General features: G+C 36.2%; 1 protein-coding gene across 1 annotated transcript in view; it reads right to left on the reverse strand.

Annotated features, from left to right (window-relative positions):
* Positions 1-5,735: 5,735 nt before the first annotated feature.
* The window catches only part of LOC5573966 (protein RRP5 homolog), a 36,816-nt gene continuing 23,626 nt past the window's right edge, over positions 5,736-18,925 (reverse strand). Inside the window, exons 4-5 of the mRNA XM_001654961.2 lie at positions 6,425-7,621; positions 5,736-6,156 (exon numbers count right to left, since the gene is read on the reverse strand). Coding sequence (XP_001655011.1) covers positions 5,813-6,156; positions 6,425-7,621 — 1,541 coding nt within the window. The 3' untranslated portion in view covers positions 5,736-5,812. The remainder of the gene's footprint in view (positions 6,157-6,424; positions 7,622-18,925) is intronic.

Here is an 18,925-nt window from a genome sequence, read left to right on the forward strand (position 1 = left end):
CAAGCAGTTTTTATAAAAAAAACGCTTTTTTTCGTGAAGAAATAGTCGATAGGGTTAATAAAGTAAGGGGCTGTCCATAAATGACGTAGCATTTTTTCACTGATTTTTTACACACCCCTCCCCCTCGTAGCATTTCGTCACAAATGCTGATACTCCCCCTTGGAAAATACGTAGCATATCAAGCATCCCCCCCCTCTCTATATATATTTTTATGTGTTTTCCTCAGCGATTGGGTTGAAACAAAAAATTGGAATTCAGAAGTTACAAAATTTGATATTAATTACTGACTAAAATGTAAGGATAATCTAATCTAACAGTTTGATATACAATAGCGCTCGAAAGTAATTTGGAAAACAGTTTCAAATAAATTTATTTCCTGTTACATAATTTTGGTGTCCAGTTTCATATAGGCTTAATTGTATTACTTTTGCTGTTGTTACCAAGACAAACAAGTTTACTATAGAAAATGTGAAAAATATTTGATTGGATTGATGAAGCTCGTTATTGTTGAGTTAGGTTACAATATATTAGTTTATTGAACAGAAAGTTCGTTATTAGAGGATTGTTTTTTTTTTTAATTATTCTTTACAAGGGAATAGATTTCAATGAAAATGAACAATAAAAAATATATATTCGAAATGAATCTTCGTCATTATTATCCAAATTCAAATCCATTTAGCAATCAGTGGCCAGATATAGAAAAGATTACACTTGAAAAATTTGGAATGTTTAGAAAATTTTAGCGATTATTATACAAATTATTTATCTCTATTAATATTTCAGCTGAACTTCATTATCGTTCCTCATACTAAAATAAACCTACACAACCTATAATGAAACAGATAAATAATAAAAAAATCTTCAAATTACCAAGTTATCAATAAAATTGAATGATAGGGCAATTTCGATATCCAGGGTGGCCACCAAATTTCCATTTTGAAATTCCCGCTTTTTTCCCGGTTTTCCCGGTACAATCGCCAACATTTTCCCGGTTTTTTATTTAGCTAATTGAAGACATTTCAACTCAATGTCTAATCTTTTGATTTTTTCTTCATGAAAACAAAGAGTTCTCAAAAGCAAACAACACACTTAGAATGAAAGAAAAATCTGTAAAATATGATTCAACAGATTTTTCTGTGGAACAACAGTGGTTTCTACATAACTGTCAAAAATTCGGTGAAAACTAAAATTTTACAAAAGTTTGTGAAAAATTGACATGAATTGACAATGAAAATCAATCCTTTTACCATATACCGAAAATTACACTGAAAATCTGTGAAATCATGTGTGGCCGGCGTATTTATAATTGCGAATTCCGCTAAAGTTTATATTTTTGTATATTTATATAAATATACTGGACTTCATTTCACTCATCACATGTTTAATTTTGTTCTCGCTATTCAGAAGAAGAAACCATCGGAAATTCATGAAATATCTCCGAACTATTCAATACTTTTGACAGCTGAGCTTTTCCAGCTTCATGGATCGATCGATAAAATAAAACATCAATATTCGGTTGAATCGCACAGAAATTTGTGATTTATTCCAAGTGTGAAGTTTAAGCTTTAAATTAAAAGAAGCCACACATGTAGAAGAATGTATCTCTACCTAATTTATTATTTTTTTGTCGATTTTTTAAAGAATGAAATATCAGATATTTTTTAAAATAATTTATTGTAAGAGAAATAAACTTGAACCTTGATTCAAAACATCGAGTCAGAAATGTTAGAGAAAAGGTTAAAATAAATGTAATTTTGACAGTACAGGTCGGACTCGATTATCCGGAGTATCGGTTTTTTTTTTAACTCCGGATAATCGAATCCTCCGGATAATCGAATCACTAAGAAAAAAATTGAAATCTTCGATAAAAGAACTTAAATGTTATCTTTTCTTGTTGTTTGATTGATATGATGCGGTGGCGTAGCCAGAAATTATTTCTAGGAACAGTAGGGGTCTATACAAGAAATGAGAAATGTTTGACCATCATACACAGAAAACCACTTTTTCAACCCACCTTTTCTTAAATACGTTCAAAATTGCAAAACCATTCATATTGTATATTGCAATACCAAATTAACTCAGATTTATGCATAAATATTGAAAAACAAGAACATCAAAAAACAAATTCCGGATAATCGAGTCTAAAATTCCGGATAATCGAATCCCGGATAATCGAGTCCCCGGATAATCGAGTCTCCGGATAATCGAGTCCAACCTGTATTGGAAAGATTTGAAAAATATTTCGAAACATGGTTAGCGATGTTGTAAGAATAGTCGAACATTTTTAAGACGCATAGTGTAGAAAGTAGAAATTGAATCATTAAAAAAAATTAAGCATTCCAATATTCAAACATAACGGTTTTCTACGACTTCTGGTCTTTAGCTCCAAAATGTTCGTTCAACACGATTTTCCCGGTAGTCATCTCAAATTCCCGGTTTTTCCCGTCTTTTTCCCGGTGGAATCAAATTCCCGTCTTTTTCCCGCTTTTCCCGTTTTTCCCGGTTCGGTGGCCACCCTGGATATCACTCGAATCTGTTGTCCTCATTAATATTCAGGCTATTCCATCAAGAGCATTGATACATCAAAACAAATCGATGAGTTGATTGAGTGAGATCTCCTGCCACATTGAATGCATAATACACGGTATAAATATATTGTTTCATGTAATATTTGCCGAAAAGAGCATATTTTATTCTCTTGAAAACGGCTGACTTAATGGCTTGTTAACAAATGAGAAAACAATGTACTCCAATTAGTTAAAACATTGATTTTTAATTTATTTATTAAACTTTGATTTTGTTTATTTATGAATTTATTAATTTGAACACGAATATAATATAAAATGTACATAATTATTTAAAGCTTTGATAAATCTGTTTGATTGCATTTATCAAGAAAATCTAAAATTTCTTAGATATTTTTCCAATCTTGTCATATAAATGTTTTGAAGCTGAATCATCATTTTATAACCCAAGTTTATAAGTCAAACAAAAATAAAGTTTGATAAAAAATAATTGTATGTCATTTCTCTCTGCGCCTCTCTTTTTACCGACATGATTCAAAATGCTACGTCCACTAGCTAGGACCCCTCCCTCCCCCTCGTCACACATCGTCACAAATTCGTAAAGACCCCCCTCCCCCCTTAAAAGCTACGTCATTTATGGACGACCCCTAATAGTTTTGTGGTGAATCCACCATGCAGTAAGATAGATTTTCACACAAATACACTTTTGCTCTATCTTATTGAATTTTAAGAGATATGCAGAGGGGACGGACCTGGTGTAGTGGTTAGAACACACGCCTTTCACGTCGAGGACCTGGGATCGAATCCCATCCCCGAGATATTCACTAAAAATTTCAGTGACGACTTCCTTCGGAAGGGAAGTAAAGCCGTTGGTCTCGAGATGAACTAGCCTAGGGCTAAAAATCTCGTTAAAAAAAAGATAGAAAAAAAGAGAGTTATGGATCACTTTTAGTGAACGACCCCTTAAAACTAGTTTTTTGATTATATTTTTGTCTGGATATTTTTGAGATTTTTCTTATGCCCTTCTTCTGATGACATTCAAACATTATCTATTATATTTTAGGAGTTATGGGATATTGTATGCTGAAAAATCGACTATTTCACATTCTTCTAACATTTACAAAAAAAAAAAGATAAAACGGGTTTCGATCGAAAGAACATTCGAATTTTAACAAGAATTGGGGTGATTATGCAGCTTTTATTTAAACACGCCAGTTTTTATGCCTGAGTGATAATTTTCAGGTCTTGAAATGCGTATTTTATCGATTTAAACAACTCCAAATAAAAAACAACTAGTTTTAAGGGGTCTTTCACAAAAAGTGATCCATATATATTAAAATTCAGAGAGCTAAGTGTAAATTTTCATGTAGTGAAATTATCTACAACTTTTCCTAAGACATTATGGGTGTATCTTTACTTTTATGAAAGAAGTGAAAATCTTTCTCACTGCGTGGTGAATTCATCACAAAAATATGACTTTCCTAACAAGGTCTTCTACGTCACGAACAAATTCTTTGAAAACACTCTGCAACCAACTTTTCGGGCGCAAAACATTTTCGATCCCGAAAATAGGCCTTCTATGTATGTCTTTCTTTTCGTATCTATTATTCTCTTTTTCGTAGTTGCTACACACTCCGTTAGTGACCAGAATAATCTAAATTGAACAAGGAATTAACAGACAGAACTCGGGAGTATATACCATCTTCAGTATATAATTTCGAGAATTTGAAATAATAAAGTCAATAACTACCCCGGACACATAAGTACGGTCATTGGGGAAGGGACGGAATGTTAGTGTGACATCCATTATTCATAAAGACCGAGTATACCTCTGCATATTCATGGTTGTCATGGGAAAGAGTTTTTGTTAGTGGAAAGGATTCAGAAGCTACACAATCTGGGTTCACCTTGATAAGTGATGCGATTCATACCACCCAAATTTTAAAAGTTACATATTTATATACACTACTTCTATTCTTTTTTTCATTCCTTATGTTTATTTGAATGGCACTTTGTGCTAATGGCCGACAGTGTGCCGGAATCATACTTCTTCTTTACCGATACAGATTCTATTTTCAACTAATCTATATTTATCATCACTCCATTCTACTCTTTGACTCTCACACCTAGCAGGTATGAGAGTCCTCTGCTGTTAGTCCAATCAATTTCCATATAAGCCATAGGCCATTGCTCTTGCGGTGGTTCATTTAGCCGCCTTCGAAGGTCAGTCAGCAATATTCTTCATCGTAAAAATACCTATCGAAGTCTGTGTTCACAATTTTTATAGAGCACTATGGGCTACCTCTGCCGATTTTTCTTTGCAAAAGTGAGTTTTCCCATAGTAAATCCCATACAAACTTTGAACGGCTGGCGCTAAAATATAGTTTCTCCGATCGAGTTGAAATTTTGCACAGTTGTTATGGGACCTAAATGCAATCCAAAAAGTGGACTGGAGCGAAAATCTAAATTTTTCATATAACCGTGTCCCAGGCTAGTGTGCGTCCTTCAATATGTATAATGTAAAGTATTAATTTATAGTACGCCGAAACTAAGAATGTCGAACCAATCATTTACTTTTGAATAAATTAGTCATTCATTTCACGATGAATTTTGATTCTGTTACACTCTCCTGTGGGGCAAACAATGGAATCAATCGTGTCCGGATCGCGTTGTGTGAGTGAAAAAAATGCGAAGTTCGTCACTAGTGTGTGGTCTTTTGATTCTGTTGCACGCTTCTGTGGGTCGAGCAAGCCTGTTCGTTGTTCATTGAGCCCGTATTCGTTAGCGTCCCGCCCGAACAAGACAGTCCTCGGGGAGTTGGGATGGCAATATTTTTTGGTGGAATTTTACTCTGGTGTGTTTTGTGCTGCATCTTCCTCGCTCATTTTTCGTTGCCTCTCTGCTTAGCATTTTTTCGCTTCCTCGGAAAGAGGCAAAGGCAGCACGCTGCTGTAGAGTATGCCACCGAGCTCTGATGATGTTGAGGAGTATTACCAATGCCAGGTGATTTGGAGCTACCCTGTCAACGATGGATTATCAATTGGTGAGCTCGTTTCTGCTTTTACTTCAAACAAATAAAATATGTATGCACACATATTTAATTCGTTTGAAATAAAGGCAGAAACCACATTCAAACTTCTCTCTCATTCTCCCTGAGACCCTGAAAAACTACCATTAAATGCAGTCATCAACATTTCAACAAAATTTAGCTGAATTTAAAGGCGAAATATACTTTAATCATTTGTAAGGTACCAATGATCTTACCTAGCATTAACACAATGTAAACTCTACACCGTGACCCCACTCGAGCTCAGCTGTTTCTCGACGTAGTTCGCCGCGGCTTGTTTGATCCGTTTCACCGCTTCCCGATCGCCGTGCTTCTCCTCGAACGCCACATACTTGGTGTACAGGGTTTTCATGTTCTTCATCGGTAACCGCTGGGCGATGGCCCGGTCCAACGTTTGCCGCGCCACATCGACCAGGCCGTCCTTGACCAACATGTCCACGTACTGCGACCAGATGTCCGTTCGCTTCGGGTAGGACGTCAGAATCTGTTCGAACAGAATGTGAGCTTCGTCACGTTCGCCGTTGCGGTTGTGTAGGAAGGCGAATTTTACAATTAGCGGGATGTCTGTAAGGCGGAATGAAAACATTTTTTTACCATTCTCTTTGAAATCAAATTGATGAAAAGTTTCAAAAACATCCAATTAACTGAATGTCGATGTAAATGGTGAAGGCCACAAGCCACTTCTAAGTCTTAAAATTTTTAACTCAAACTTCGGAGTTTATTTTTTATGTGAATTGAATTTAGGAGAGCCCACGAACTTCAGATTTTGAAAACTTTCGAGAAATAAGTCACATCTTAATTGGAATTGAATTATATAATGCATGCAACTTACGCTCTTTTGTCTCCAACGATTTCAGTGCTTTACTGAGCAGCGGCTTAACCTTGGCGGCCTGTCCCAGTTTATAGTAAGAACTACCCACCAAGAGCCACATTTCCGGCTGCTTCCGGAACCGTTTCTGCAGAATATCGATTATGTCCAGTGCCTCCGCGGTCTTGCCGCAATCAATCACGATTTCGATCACCCTCGAGTACACCTTGAATGCATCGTTATACTGAATGGCTTCCTGTAGGACCTCTTTGAACGTTTCGACGGTTTCGTACCGCAGTTCGAGATTGAGCAACGCAATCCACACGTTGAGCCGTTCGCCTTCCTCCCGGAAGTTGATGGTTTTCAGTGCCCGCCGGGCAACGGCCCTGGCCTTCTCCACTTCGGCCGACTCCATGTGGAACACCATGTAGCGGATCCACAGCAGACTACTATTCGGTTGTGACAGGACTTGGCGATCGAACTGGTCGGGAGTGTGAGGATCCACCGAAGCATCGGCCAGTTCGTCTTCGATTTGACGAATTCGCTGTTCTTCTTGTTTCATCGCCTCGAAACGCTCCTTCGCATTGAGGCGCTTCTTGGTTTGCACTATCGGTTGCTCATCGTCATCACTGGAATCGGAATCTTGTTTCCCGAGCGAAGTGTTGGTACTCCAGAATCCGTCCGCTCCGGGTAGAGTTCCTGTTTTGGCGACCGTCTTAGGAGTTTTCACGGGTTTAGCTATTTCTGTAATAGGTTCCCTGACCTGACTAACTTTGTTCTTCTTGTTCTTCTTTTTCTTGAACTTGGTCTGCTGCGCCAACTGATGCAGTTTATCCTTCTTTTCAAGTTGAGCCTTCTCGGAGCCCGACTGCTTGACCTTCAGGTTAGGTGGGGCGTTGGCAGCCGGGCGTTCGGATAAAAAATGCTTCTTGTTCTTCTTGCCGCCTTGCTTCTTCTGTTTCATCATCGGCAGGTCATCCGCTCCGTCCAATTGGCTGATGACAAACGGCTTGCCGGCTTTCAACTTTTTCGCGGCCGCTTTCTTTTTCTCCTTTTTGCCTTTCAGCGCTTTGGCCGGTGATTCGACGGCATTGGTTTTCTTAACTTTGAGAAGGGTTCCGGAAGCTGCTGGTGTTGCTTTCTTGTTCTTCTTCTTTTGCTTTTTCTTTGATTTCTTATTGGACTCCTGAACGGTCGATTCCGGTTTCGCTACTTCCTCATCTGAAAATGGAAGACAAAATACAGATATGTAATCGTATTCCAGAAATTCTTTAGTTTTGGATGAATTTTATAGTTTACTAGTTATTACAATGGGTGCAGAATAGAATATGGCAAATAACCGTGCTCAAATCTAACTGACAACGAGATAGTGAATAATAATCAGAGTCGATTTTGAAACATTTTAAAGTTCTTACATCGATTACATTTTTTTTTTAATATTTCCCGGTGCATAAACGTTGTAATTATGCACAAAAAGGCATCCTGAAAAAATGTACAGCTATGGACATCGTTTATAAAACAATATTTATTTTAAACAACTTAAATATTTTCTATTAATGTGCATAAATGTAAGATGATCAACATTTGTTCAAAAATTTTCATCTGGACTTTTGGTTTATTGGTACTGCAACTAAATCTTTGAAAACCTACATTTTGGTACGAAATTACAATTAATTCATACCATAGTTGCAGAGAAGATCGTGAATATGGTGTCTCCTTTTTTGTCTTGTATAGTTTTAGAAGTCAACTCAGTGCTTTTCGAAGGCCCAAGCCGTTCGATTCGTTTTTCGCGCCCTCGGAGTTTTTTTTTTTTTTTGGTCGGCTTCGTTCGCTTGGGTAGTGCTTTGCGAAGGCCCAAGCCGTTCGCGCGCTCGGAGTGTTTTTTTTTGTTGGCTTCGTTCGCTTGGGTAGTGCTTTACGAAGGCCCAAACTGTCCGATTCATTTTTTGCGCGCTCCGAATGTTTTTTCGGTGGCTTCGTTCGCTTGCGTAGTGCTTTGCAAAGGCTCAAGCTATCCGATTTGCGCGCGGAGCATTTTTTTTTTCAGTTAGCACTTCATTCGCGCGCCTTCGGAGTGATTTTGTATCCCTTCTTAAGCGTGTTGACGCTGAGATTGTGAATGTTCAGTCGAGGAAGGATTACCAACTGGTGAGCTCGTTTCATACTTGTAATGACACATTTGTACCATGACATGTATTTTTTTTTATGTATTTGTCGAACAAATTATGGAGGGTTCGACGCATAAAGTGTTGACATAAGCGCTTATTCATATTTAAAAATAAGAGATTTAAACCTTTGAATGGTTTGATGTATAAGATGTCGACGCATTGATAGATAAATTTTTAAACAGAAGTTACATGAATCGCATCACTTACCAAGGTGAATCCTGATCATGTAGCTTTTAAGCCCACCCACTAACAAAACTCCTTCCCGTGACAATCATGAAGATGCAGAGGTGTACTCGGTCTTTAGTAACAATGGATGTCACACTAACATTCCTTCCCTTCCCCGAACGTAAGGGCATGGCCGGCGCCGTTATTGACATTACTAATTTCAGAGTCTTCGGAAATGTACATTGAAGATGGTATGCTACTCCCAAGCTACATCTCTTGGTTCCCTGTACAATTTCGATTATTCTGGTCAATCACGGAGTAGCAACTACGAATTTTACGGTCATCAATGTTCATGCTCATGCTAATGCATAGTTTGAGAAGTCAACTAACTTTAAATCTCACTTATGATGTCTACAACTTATTGATTGTCGACCTGATCAATATCGGTATGCAAGATGTAGCTTTGTTTTCAAAAGATACTAAAAGCCATCTTTCGAATCTCAAAACACTCCTGTCAATTGAAACTCGATGTTGAAAAACCTGAACAGCAATAAACCGCGCTTGTCATAAAGTGTAGAAGATTTCTTAACCTTCGGGCTGTCGCGTATTTGTACTTTATACAACAGTTGTGATATTCAGTTAACTCTCCCTTACTCGATATTCCGTATATCGATATCGAGTTAGAGAACCAAAGTTGGTTTCATGGCTAACTCGATGGTCCCTTGGATCGCAGTTGCATTGGTTTTGTATTCAGTAACTTGATACCTCCCTTACTCGATGGCCCCTTTAATATCGAGTAATGGAGAGTTGACTGTATATGCTTGCATTTTCCAACAAAGATATCTATCAACACCAAACCAAAATGTATTTTTCAAGAATTTTCTTAAGAACAATACTCGACAGTTTTTGTTTACACAATGGCCCTTTATCTTTTTCTTGGTACTAACGTTCCCACTGGACAGAGCCTGCTTCTCAGCTTAGTGTTCTTATGAGCAACTTCCACAGTTAATAACTGAGAGCTTTCTTTACAAAAATTGCCATTTTCGCCATTCGTATATCGTGTGGCAGGCACGATGATACTCTATACCCTGGGAACTCAAGGAAATTTCCATTACGAAAAAATCCTGGACCGACCGGGAATCGAACTCAGACACCTTCAGCATGGCTTTGCTTTGTAGCCGCGGACTCTAACCACTCGGCTAAGGAAGGCCCCAATCGCCCTTTATAATGCGGTAAAATCAACAAATGTCCATAGAAGTCGCATAATAATGAACACACTATAAACGGTTCGAGTAGACCACAATTTAAAATCGATATATCTCAAAATCTAGTTGATTTGGAAACTCTTTGGAGACTCCCACTTCAGTAAAGTTGTTCTGGAGGTGTATCTGATGATACCTCGTTTAATTCGGAATTTGATCGCCAAGTACCACTAGTGGGCATGCAACTTTTTCTTTTGTTTTGCAGATATCTCAGGAGCCTGTCCATTTAGAAGGATAGCGTTTTCGACAAATTTGTTCAGTAACTGAAGGACTATCGTTGCTCGAGCAAGTTGCTTCAAATTTTTGCCACCATGCGGCGTTAGTGTGCATGCCCGGTGGCCAAATTTTGAATCAACTGCCTCTAACAATTACAGTCCTTGAGCTACTGAACAACTTTGCCGAAGACGCCAAAATCAGGAGATATCCGTAAAATAGTTTCGTGCGCACTAGCGCCGCCTCGTGGCAACATTTCGAATTACTTGGCTTTGCAGAAGACGCCATCTCTCTAGATGGTTAGGCTCCTGAGATATTTGCAAAACAAAAATGGTGGAATTCCGAAACTGAATAATAACCGCATGCCAGTCTTTGATCTCCCAAACAAATTTTTCGACGATGGTTTTTCTATATTTTATCTAGATCGCGAAGTATTTCATGCTGAACATGAAAAACCAAAGGTGTTGTACAAAGTACAACGCGCGACTACTCGCGTTACAAAAAACCGCGCGCCTACCAAAAAGTTAAAGGTTTGTATGGTTTTTACTATGGGAAAGCTTAGTTTTGCAAAGAAAAATCGCCAGAGGTCGTCCATTTACCCCAATAAAAGTTCTGATTCATACGTCTGCGCGTATGTAGCGTTGCACTGTGTTTTATTTTCTCGATTTTATGCGCTTTTTGAATAGCGCCCAAACCGTTGATTTTAGCGATATAGTTTGTTCGGAGAAGTTTCTTGGTATATTAAAGCGCAACTTTTGACGAAAAAAGTTTTGTGATCAATCCACCTAGCAGTGAGATCGAAAAACTATTTTTTCAAAACTTTTAGATAGACATATGGTGTCTTCGGCAAAGTTGTAGAATTGTCAATTTGAAACAACTTTGTCGAAGACACAATTTTTCTATCTCTTATACTTTTTGAGATATATGCCGTTGTATGTGAATGGCCCCTAAAAATCATATTTTTTATCATAACTTTTTTCCAAGATTTTTAACATTTTTTGTGTTTTCTACAAAGTTGTTTGTCATGAAAAAACCCGTGTTTTTGCCGAACATATCATCACCCTATCTTTTGAAATAACAAAGTTATTCATGAATTACTCTTTTTTCAAGGGGTAGTTTAGGCCTCTATAACTGGCTACGGCGCAAAATGGCGCAGACAACTCTTACAAATCATGAAAGTACCATATCTCCCCTTTCGGCAGTTGATAAAAACTTTTGTCTATAAGCGTCTTTGCATGGGTTTTTACTATCAAACAAATAAGCCTTATTAAAACGAACTCGACTGATAATTCTTTTTCCTTAAGAGATAGAGAGGTGCAATGTTCAGCAAAAACACGCGTTTTAAGATATTTAACAACTTTGTAGAAGACATGAAAAATGTTAAAAAATTAAGTAAAAAGTTATGAACAAAAAATATTTTAAACGAATTTCTTCATACAAATTTGTGTACTTTATTTTAAAAAATTTGTAACTCTTTTACAAGATTTTTAACATTTTTCATGTCTTCTACAAAGTTGTTAAACATCTTGAAACGCGTGTTTTTGCTAAACTTCGCACCTCTCTATCTCTTAAGGAAAAAGAATTATCAGTCGAGTTCGTTTTAATAAGGTTTATCTGTTTGATAGTAAAAACCCATTCAAAGACGCTTATAGACAAAAGTTTTTATCAACTGCCGAAAGGGAAAATATGGTACTTTCATGATTTGTGAGAGTTTTCTGCGCCATTTTGCGCCGAAGCCAGTTATAGAGGCCTAAACTACCCCTTGAAAAAAGAGTAATTCATGAATAACTTTGTTATTTCAAAAGATAGGGGTATGATATGTTCAGCAAAAACACGGGTTTTTTCATGACAAACAACTTTGTAGAAAACACAAAAAATGTTAAAAATCTTGGAAAAAAGTTATGATAAAAAATATGATTTTTAGGGGCCATTCACATACAACGGCATATATCTCAAAAAGTATAAGAGATAGAAAAATTGTGTCTTCGACAAAGTTGTTTCAAATTGACAATTCTACAACTTTGCCGAAGACACCACATGTCTATCTAAATGTTTTGAAAAAATAGTTTTTCGATCTCACTGCTAGGTGGATTGATCACAAAACTTTTTTCGTCAAAAGTTGCGCTTTAATATACCAAGAAACTTCTCCGAACAAACTATATCGCTAAAATCAACGGTTTGGGCGCTATTCAAAAAGCGCATGAAATCGAGAAAATAAAACACAGTGCGTTGTTCTAGTTTCCAACCGAGTATTGTCCACAGCACTTTACGCTTGAAAACACCGAAGGTTTATCGGTTTGCCTCTTTCAACGACCATGCTTCGTGTCCATAGAGAGCCACTAGATGAATCAATGTTTTATACAGGGCGAATTTTGTTTCCGTTTGCAAGTTGCGGCACCTAAGCTGGTTACGTAGTCCGTAAAAGGCCCTATTCGCAGCCGCAACAAGTCTTTTCACTTCGCAGGAAACGTCGTTGGCACATGTCACAAGGTAACTAAATTCTTCAACAACTTCCAATACATCCCCATCAAACACTACCTCAGCACATACACCACCATGCCTGACTCTATCTCTACCTGCAACCATGTACTTCGTTTTGGTAGAATTAATGGTCAGGCCTACTATCTCTGAACCATTCAGCGTTGCACGTATCAGTCTAATTAGTTTCATCGGAAAACCATGTTCAGACATTATCTGACACAGCTCATTTCTTTTCACTGAATCGTACGCCGTTGATTTGAAACAGAATTTGTCTAGGATCATTCACAAACATCCGGTTCGTTGTCGAGCGGTTCTCACGAAAACCAGCTTGGTATTCGCCGACGAAGGACTTCTCGAGCGGTCTCAGTCTGTTGCACAAGATGCTTAACAGCGTTTTGCACGCCAAATTCAGCAGGGTAATTCCTCTGTAATTTGCACATTCCAGTCTGTACCTTTTCTTGGAGATTGGGCGTAAGAGGCCATCCAACCAGCCGGTAAACATTTATTCCTCCTCCCGTACATTGCATATTGAAGGCTTGAAGATTGATCAAAAAATATCAGTACTCTAATGCAGACTTCTTGCCTTCTATCATGTTGTCCTAGCATATGCAACCTACAGTAAGAGCACCTACCATACATGCTTTCCCAGTTTTAATGATTAAATTACTGTATGTTATAAAGTCAAAATGACACCTTGTAAAGTAATCTGAAAAATCCCTGTTCGACTAAATTTTAGACTTCAAATCATTTGAACCAAATAAAAAATGCTTCTTAGGGGGGTCCGTAGCCTTGAGGTTACGCTTTCGCTTCATAAGCGGAAGGTCATGGATTCAATTCCCAGCCCCTCCAAAAAAATAACCCGTCCAGCCACCAGAAGACGCCGCACGGAGGACCGTGCTTGGGGGAGCACATCCATCCTTCGTCAGTATCAGATGGTGACTGAGACAAACTGACCCACTTCGCAGGCAGCTAGCCTCAAACGACTCAAGAACACGGCAAAACGAACCACCGCAAGAGCAATGGACTATGGCTTATGGAAATCGATTGGACCAACAGCAGAGCACTCTCCTACCTGCTCGGTGTGAGAGCAAAAGAGCAGAAGAGAGTGAAAGCAGATGTAAATATAGATTAGTTAAAAATAGAACTGTACCGGCAAGGAAGATACAGATAAACTGATTCCGGCACAGTAGTGGCCACGAGCACGGAGTGCCTTTAAAAAAAATGCTTCTTAAAGCAATTAAATTATTTTCGAGCAAATGTCCATTCGACGAAATATCCATTCGACCAAATGTACTTTCGACTAAACGTCATTCGACCAAACATCATTCGACTAAATGCCATTCGACCAAATGTCATACATTCGAAATTGTTAAGAAAAGCGTACTTCACTAGATTGTCTTATGGAAGTAAATAATCAATGCGTACACTCCAAAAATGTTTCATGTTCGAATCATTACAATAAATATATAGCTTTTTTCCATAATGATTTTCATATAACTCTTATTTAGAATTCATACAGATAGAGTTCATTACGAAAATCATATAACATTCAAACAAAAAGTCTATGGCTATAAAATCCAATCTAAGCTGGTGTCATATACAAAATCATATAACTTTCGTGTGAAACTAAAATAAATTGTAATTGTTTCTTTGATAACAATGAATGAGTTATCAATTGGCATTTGCTTTATTTGATTATGCAAAATCAAATTTCATAAATAATAAAATCGTTCAAGTAAATTTAAAATCGTTTATTTAACATTTCTTCAATACAAAGGAGCGAAATTCATAAAATATTTTTCCTTGATTTGAGAGAGACCTACTTCGCCATTCTTTAATCATTACATTATCCGGGTGTTCGCACATATTGAAAATATTCATCTACGTCTGTTTCAACAATTCAGAGGGAATTTTGTTGCAGCATAGTTGGTGAACAATTTCTGAAATGATGAAAAATCTCCCTGAATGTAATGTCCAAAAATAACTAACTAATAAAATAACTTACTTCGATAACGTCAGGCAGAACATCGAAGGTTCATAGTTGCATGGAATTTGAAGCAAATCTGTTCAACGACCAAGACAAAGGCTCATGAAGGGAGGTTCCATATTCTGAAATATATTAAGAAAATAGCAGTATAATCGAAAATAACTGATTTCTACAGCTTACCTTTGATAAGATCTTTGAAAAATTTACAACAATTCGTCTAGAAACCAAAATTAACAAGCAAATTGTGCAGTGGACACGCCATCTTGTAGCTAAATAAAAACTGATGTTTTTCACATTACACAATCAGATACCATGTATATGATTTTGTAATGACAGAATGGATAATGGTGTCCAATAAGTTTTATGTAGAATTCAAATTGCTTCCATATTGTTATTATTTAAACTCAATTGGATCTTCATATAATCATCATTGGACATTAATAAAACCTATCAAATCTGAATTCCGAAGCAGGTATATGATTTTTCAGATAAGGATAATCGGATTAATTGGCTCAGTGTATGATTACCAAGAAGCTATGGGTATTATTTCATAAGGGTTTTGACAAGATTCTCGTATTGAAAAACAAAATACTTCTTATGTAGTTATTCCTTAAGAAAATGTTGTGTACCATAAAACTGGATAACTTTGGCTGTTTTTTTTTTTGAAGAAAATCAGAATATTTCAAGTTTATAGTTTATAGGTTTTCATTTCATATTTTCAAAACAGGTACTGGTATCTTAGTTATCGATTGCAGATGAAAGATTGCATAACAATTCATTTTGAGTGCACCTATATTTTTATACATTCGAAAGTCAATTTTCGGCTTTCTTGGGTTTGTAAAAACATGGACATGCACAAATAAAATACTGTTTGACATTATTACAGTTGAAATAGAAATAAACATAATAAACACCAAGGTAAGTCTATAAGATTTCGTATAAATAAAGTATATTCCATATTTTTATATTCTTCGTATCGTATCGTATAATCGTATATTTCAAACAAAATCGAACTAATTGCCGTTGCCTACCTCTAGGCTTTAAACGTTATATGGAAATTTCTGACTTTGATTACAAGAATAGCTACAGTTTGTAAAAATGCTTTTCGTTAAGAGATTTGCGATCGAATTAAAGTTCTACTGGAACTAGGCTATCAAGAATAAGTTACTAAATCTTCAAAACTTCATCAAATGATCGTAGTACAGGATTTTTGTGAGCGTTTTGAAAATGCTTGAATCTCATCATTTTTTTATATGAGAAGAAATGTCACTTCAAAGGGGGCTCTCTGTAGGAAATTTCTTGACCCTTTCAGTCAAGGAATGTCTTTACTTTTCTGGAGCGAAACTGCATACTTAGCTATAAACAGAAATAATGTTATTTCGTTCAGTATGATGTGAGTTCCGCACTATCAAAGTTACTCGCATTACAGGGCTGGTAACGATCAGACAGCAAAATAATAGTGACTTTAGTGATCACAATTATCAAAAAAGTGACCAAATAGTGACTCAAAAATCAAAAATATTAAAAATTATGTAAAAATAAATATGAAATTACCATTAGTAATTCGAAATATGTCTTAAGAGGAAAAAAAAAGCCGTCATCGTTTTACAATCGTTCCTTATCGTTTTTTTCGATCAAAATAGCAGCAATAGTAATGAAAACCTATTACTCCACTTAGCTATCTAAACTGTAAATTTTCATGAAGATTTAATTCAATTTGAAAGATTTTTTTATGATTGCTAATGATTCAACGATGGATTCTTGAGTTTTAACAATAATTGTTAATAATTATTGATTGCTTTACACGTATACAAATAACTTCACCTATAAAAAAATTTAGTAGATTTCGAACAGAGCACACAAACGCTGGGCTCGTTAATCTCGAATTCCAGTCAGTAGATAAAATATCCAGGAAATTCATCAACTCTGAAGAAAGAAATTATGACGAAATTCGTTGGCATTAATTGCGCCAAAATAATTAAAGCTGTTCCACATGCCAAACTTGCGGAACGAATTTCAGGAAAAAAAATCTTCATGAATTTCTTGGAAAATTTCAGAAAAAAGCCAAGATTAAATTTTAAGTGATATAGGAAGATGGTTTGGCAAAAAATCCTTACAAAAATAGGACAAAAAATCCCAGCAGAACAGAGAATTTAAAAATAAAAGAGTAAAAGTCCCAGTAAGAATTTATTTAAAACTAGTGGTCCCGGCAAACTTTGTCCTGCCATCAAGTAGGCTGTTGAAAAACGTTGTGAAACGTCCCGTACAAAAATATAGTTCCGTTCACTACCTTTTTTTCGACTTTCCTGTTTAAAATGCTGGGCTTTTTATATACACAAACACATTGGAACACTCTAGGACCATAACTAAGAAGAATTATTAATAAGAATTTTAAAATTGTATAGCCCGTTCTCTAGCCATTTCGTGACATACAAACACCATTCCATTTTTATTTATATAGAAGATAGATAGATAGAATATAGATAGATAGATAGAAGATAGATAGATAGATAGAAGATAGATAGATTGAGCCCGCACTCACTCACAAGCTTTCGATGAACTCGAGAAGAATTCTGAATGTGCCACGATAGTAAGAATATGAGTTAGACCTATCACAATAATCTAGATATTACTAAGTACTCGAAGTATCAAAAAATAATCGAATCACTAAATATTAATAAATACAACTCACTTCGAACTGATTTCGAAACCCATGTCTATGCGTCTATGTGTGTTCAAGCAACGACTATTTCTATTCCAAATCGCGTTTTTGGAATAGAAACAATCGTTACAAATTAAAGAAAAAAAAGTCTAGGCTCTATCCACGAATGAATGTCCTGAAAATATGATTAAATTTCTTGTAAAATTTTTGAATCCGTTTCCTAATCAATTTGGTAAATTTTTATAAGCATAATTCCTGAACAAGTTTCTGACAAATTTGATAAATAAGTTTTGGTTGAAGTTTCAGAGAACTTTCAGACTACTTTCTTTAAGGATTTTTGTTAAGCTTCCTTCCAAAGGTAGCTCCAATATCCCTTCAAACCATTCTTCGTTGATTTCTCTAGAAATTCATCTAAATAAATTTAGCAGGTCTGTTAGGAATTAAGCCAATATTTGAACTTTAAAAATTAACCAATCCTTTATCACGGAACCCAAAAAATAAATACCAGATCGTTCAGAAATGACTGTGCAATTTTTACCAGAATTCTTCCAGCAAGTTTGTAAAGAATGCTTTCCTCTCTAGACTTTGATATGCTGATCGAAACAAAAAAAAAATGTTTGCATTCGAATAATAAAAACCAGTAAAACATCACTGTCCTGCTATTTTTATTTAAGAAACTGATCCAGATTATCTATGATTTATCGCGAAAATAGTGACTTTAGTGACTTTTTGTTGCAAATAGTCACTTTTTAGTTACCAGGACAAAAAAATGGCTAAGTCACTAGAAAGTGACTATTTCAAACGGGGTACGTTATGTTTCCTCAGTGTTGGCTTATGAAAAAGTTCCCATAGGAATATCATTTTCATTTTCATTTTCATTTTGCAGCGTTTGGTGGGGCAATGAGAGCGCAAGTCAGTCCAAAGCCGGGGTAAGGGATAGGTAATGGCCGTAATAGTCTATGCGGACCACTTGAACACCATCGGAAAGGATAAGAAGGGTTGGGGTAGGGTATAGGGAATGGAGAAGACTTGACACAGTAATGCGATTAATGCTGCAAAATGTAAATGTGCTGAAAGCAATTTAATTTGAGTTTTGAAGTTTGATTTGACTTATTAAAATTCCAAATAGATCGGCCATTGTACAAGTAAGAAAGAATATGCTGATCGCTCTCTAGAAATTTTATAAACAACAAAATAATAACAATATGAGAGTGATGCTAAGGGCTGCTGATGGCACAATGCGACGCTTTAGAAGATTTTGATACTGATTGAACATTACTATACAGAGCGCAATTTAATCGATGGTGATAACTTTACAAACTTTATCTGTTTTTACACTGATTGACGATGCTGATTTATAAAAAAATATTTTAAAAATATTTGATATTAGTTCATTTGTTTGTGTGATCTGGAATAATAATTGTTAATAATGGAAAAATTTTACATACCCTTGATGAAATACTTCCCTGACCAGAAATATTATATTTTGAGCGCCCTTTTCGAAGCTATTCTATCCAGGTATCCATGTACTGCTTTCAATCCTGAAATTATTCTTATTGTGCATGCTCATGCATTATATTAGTGATG

This window comes from Aedes aegypti, chromosome 3 (assembly GCF_002204515.2).
Source record: "Aedes aegypti strain LVP_AGWG chromosome 3, AaegL5.0 Primary Assembly, whole genome shotgun sequence".
In the NCBI taxonomy this organism is placed as follows: Eukaryota; Metazoa; Arthropoda; class Insecta; order Diptera; family Culicidae; genus Aedes; species Aedes aegypti.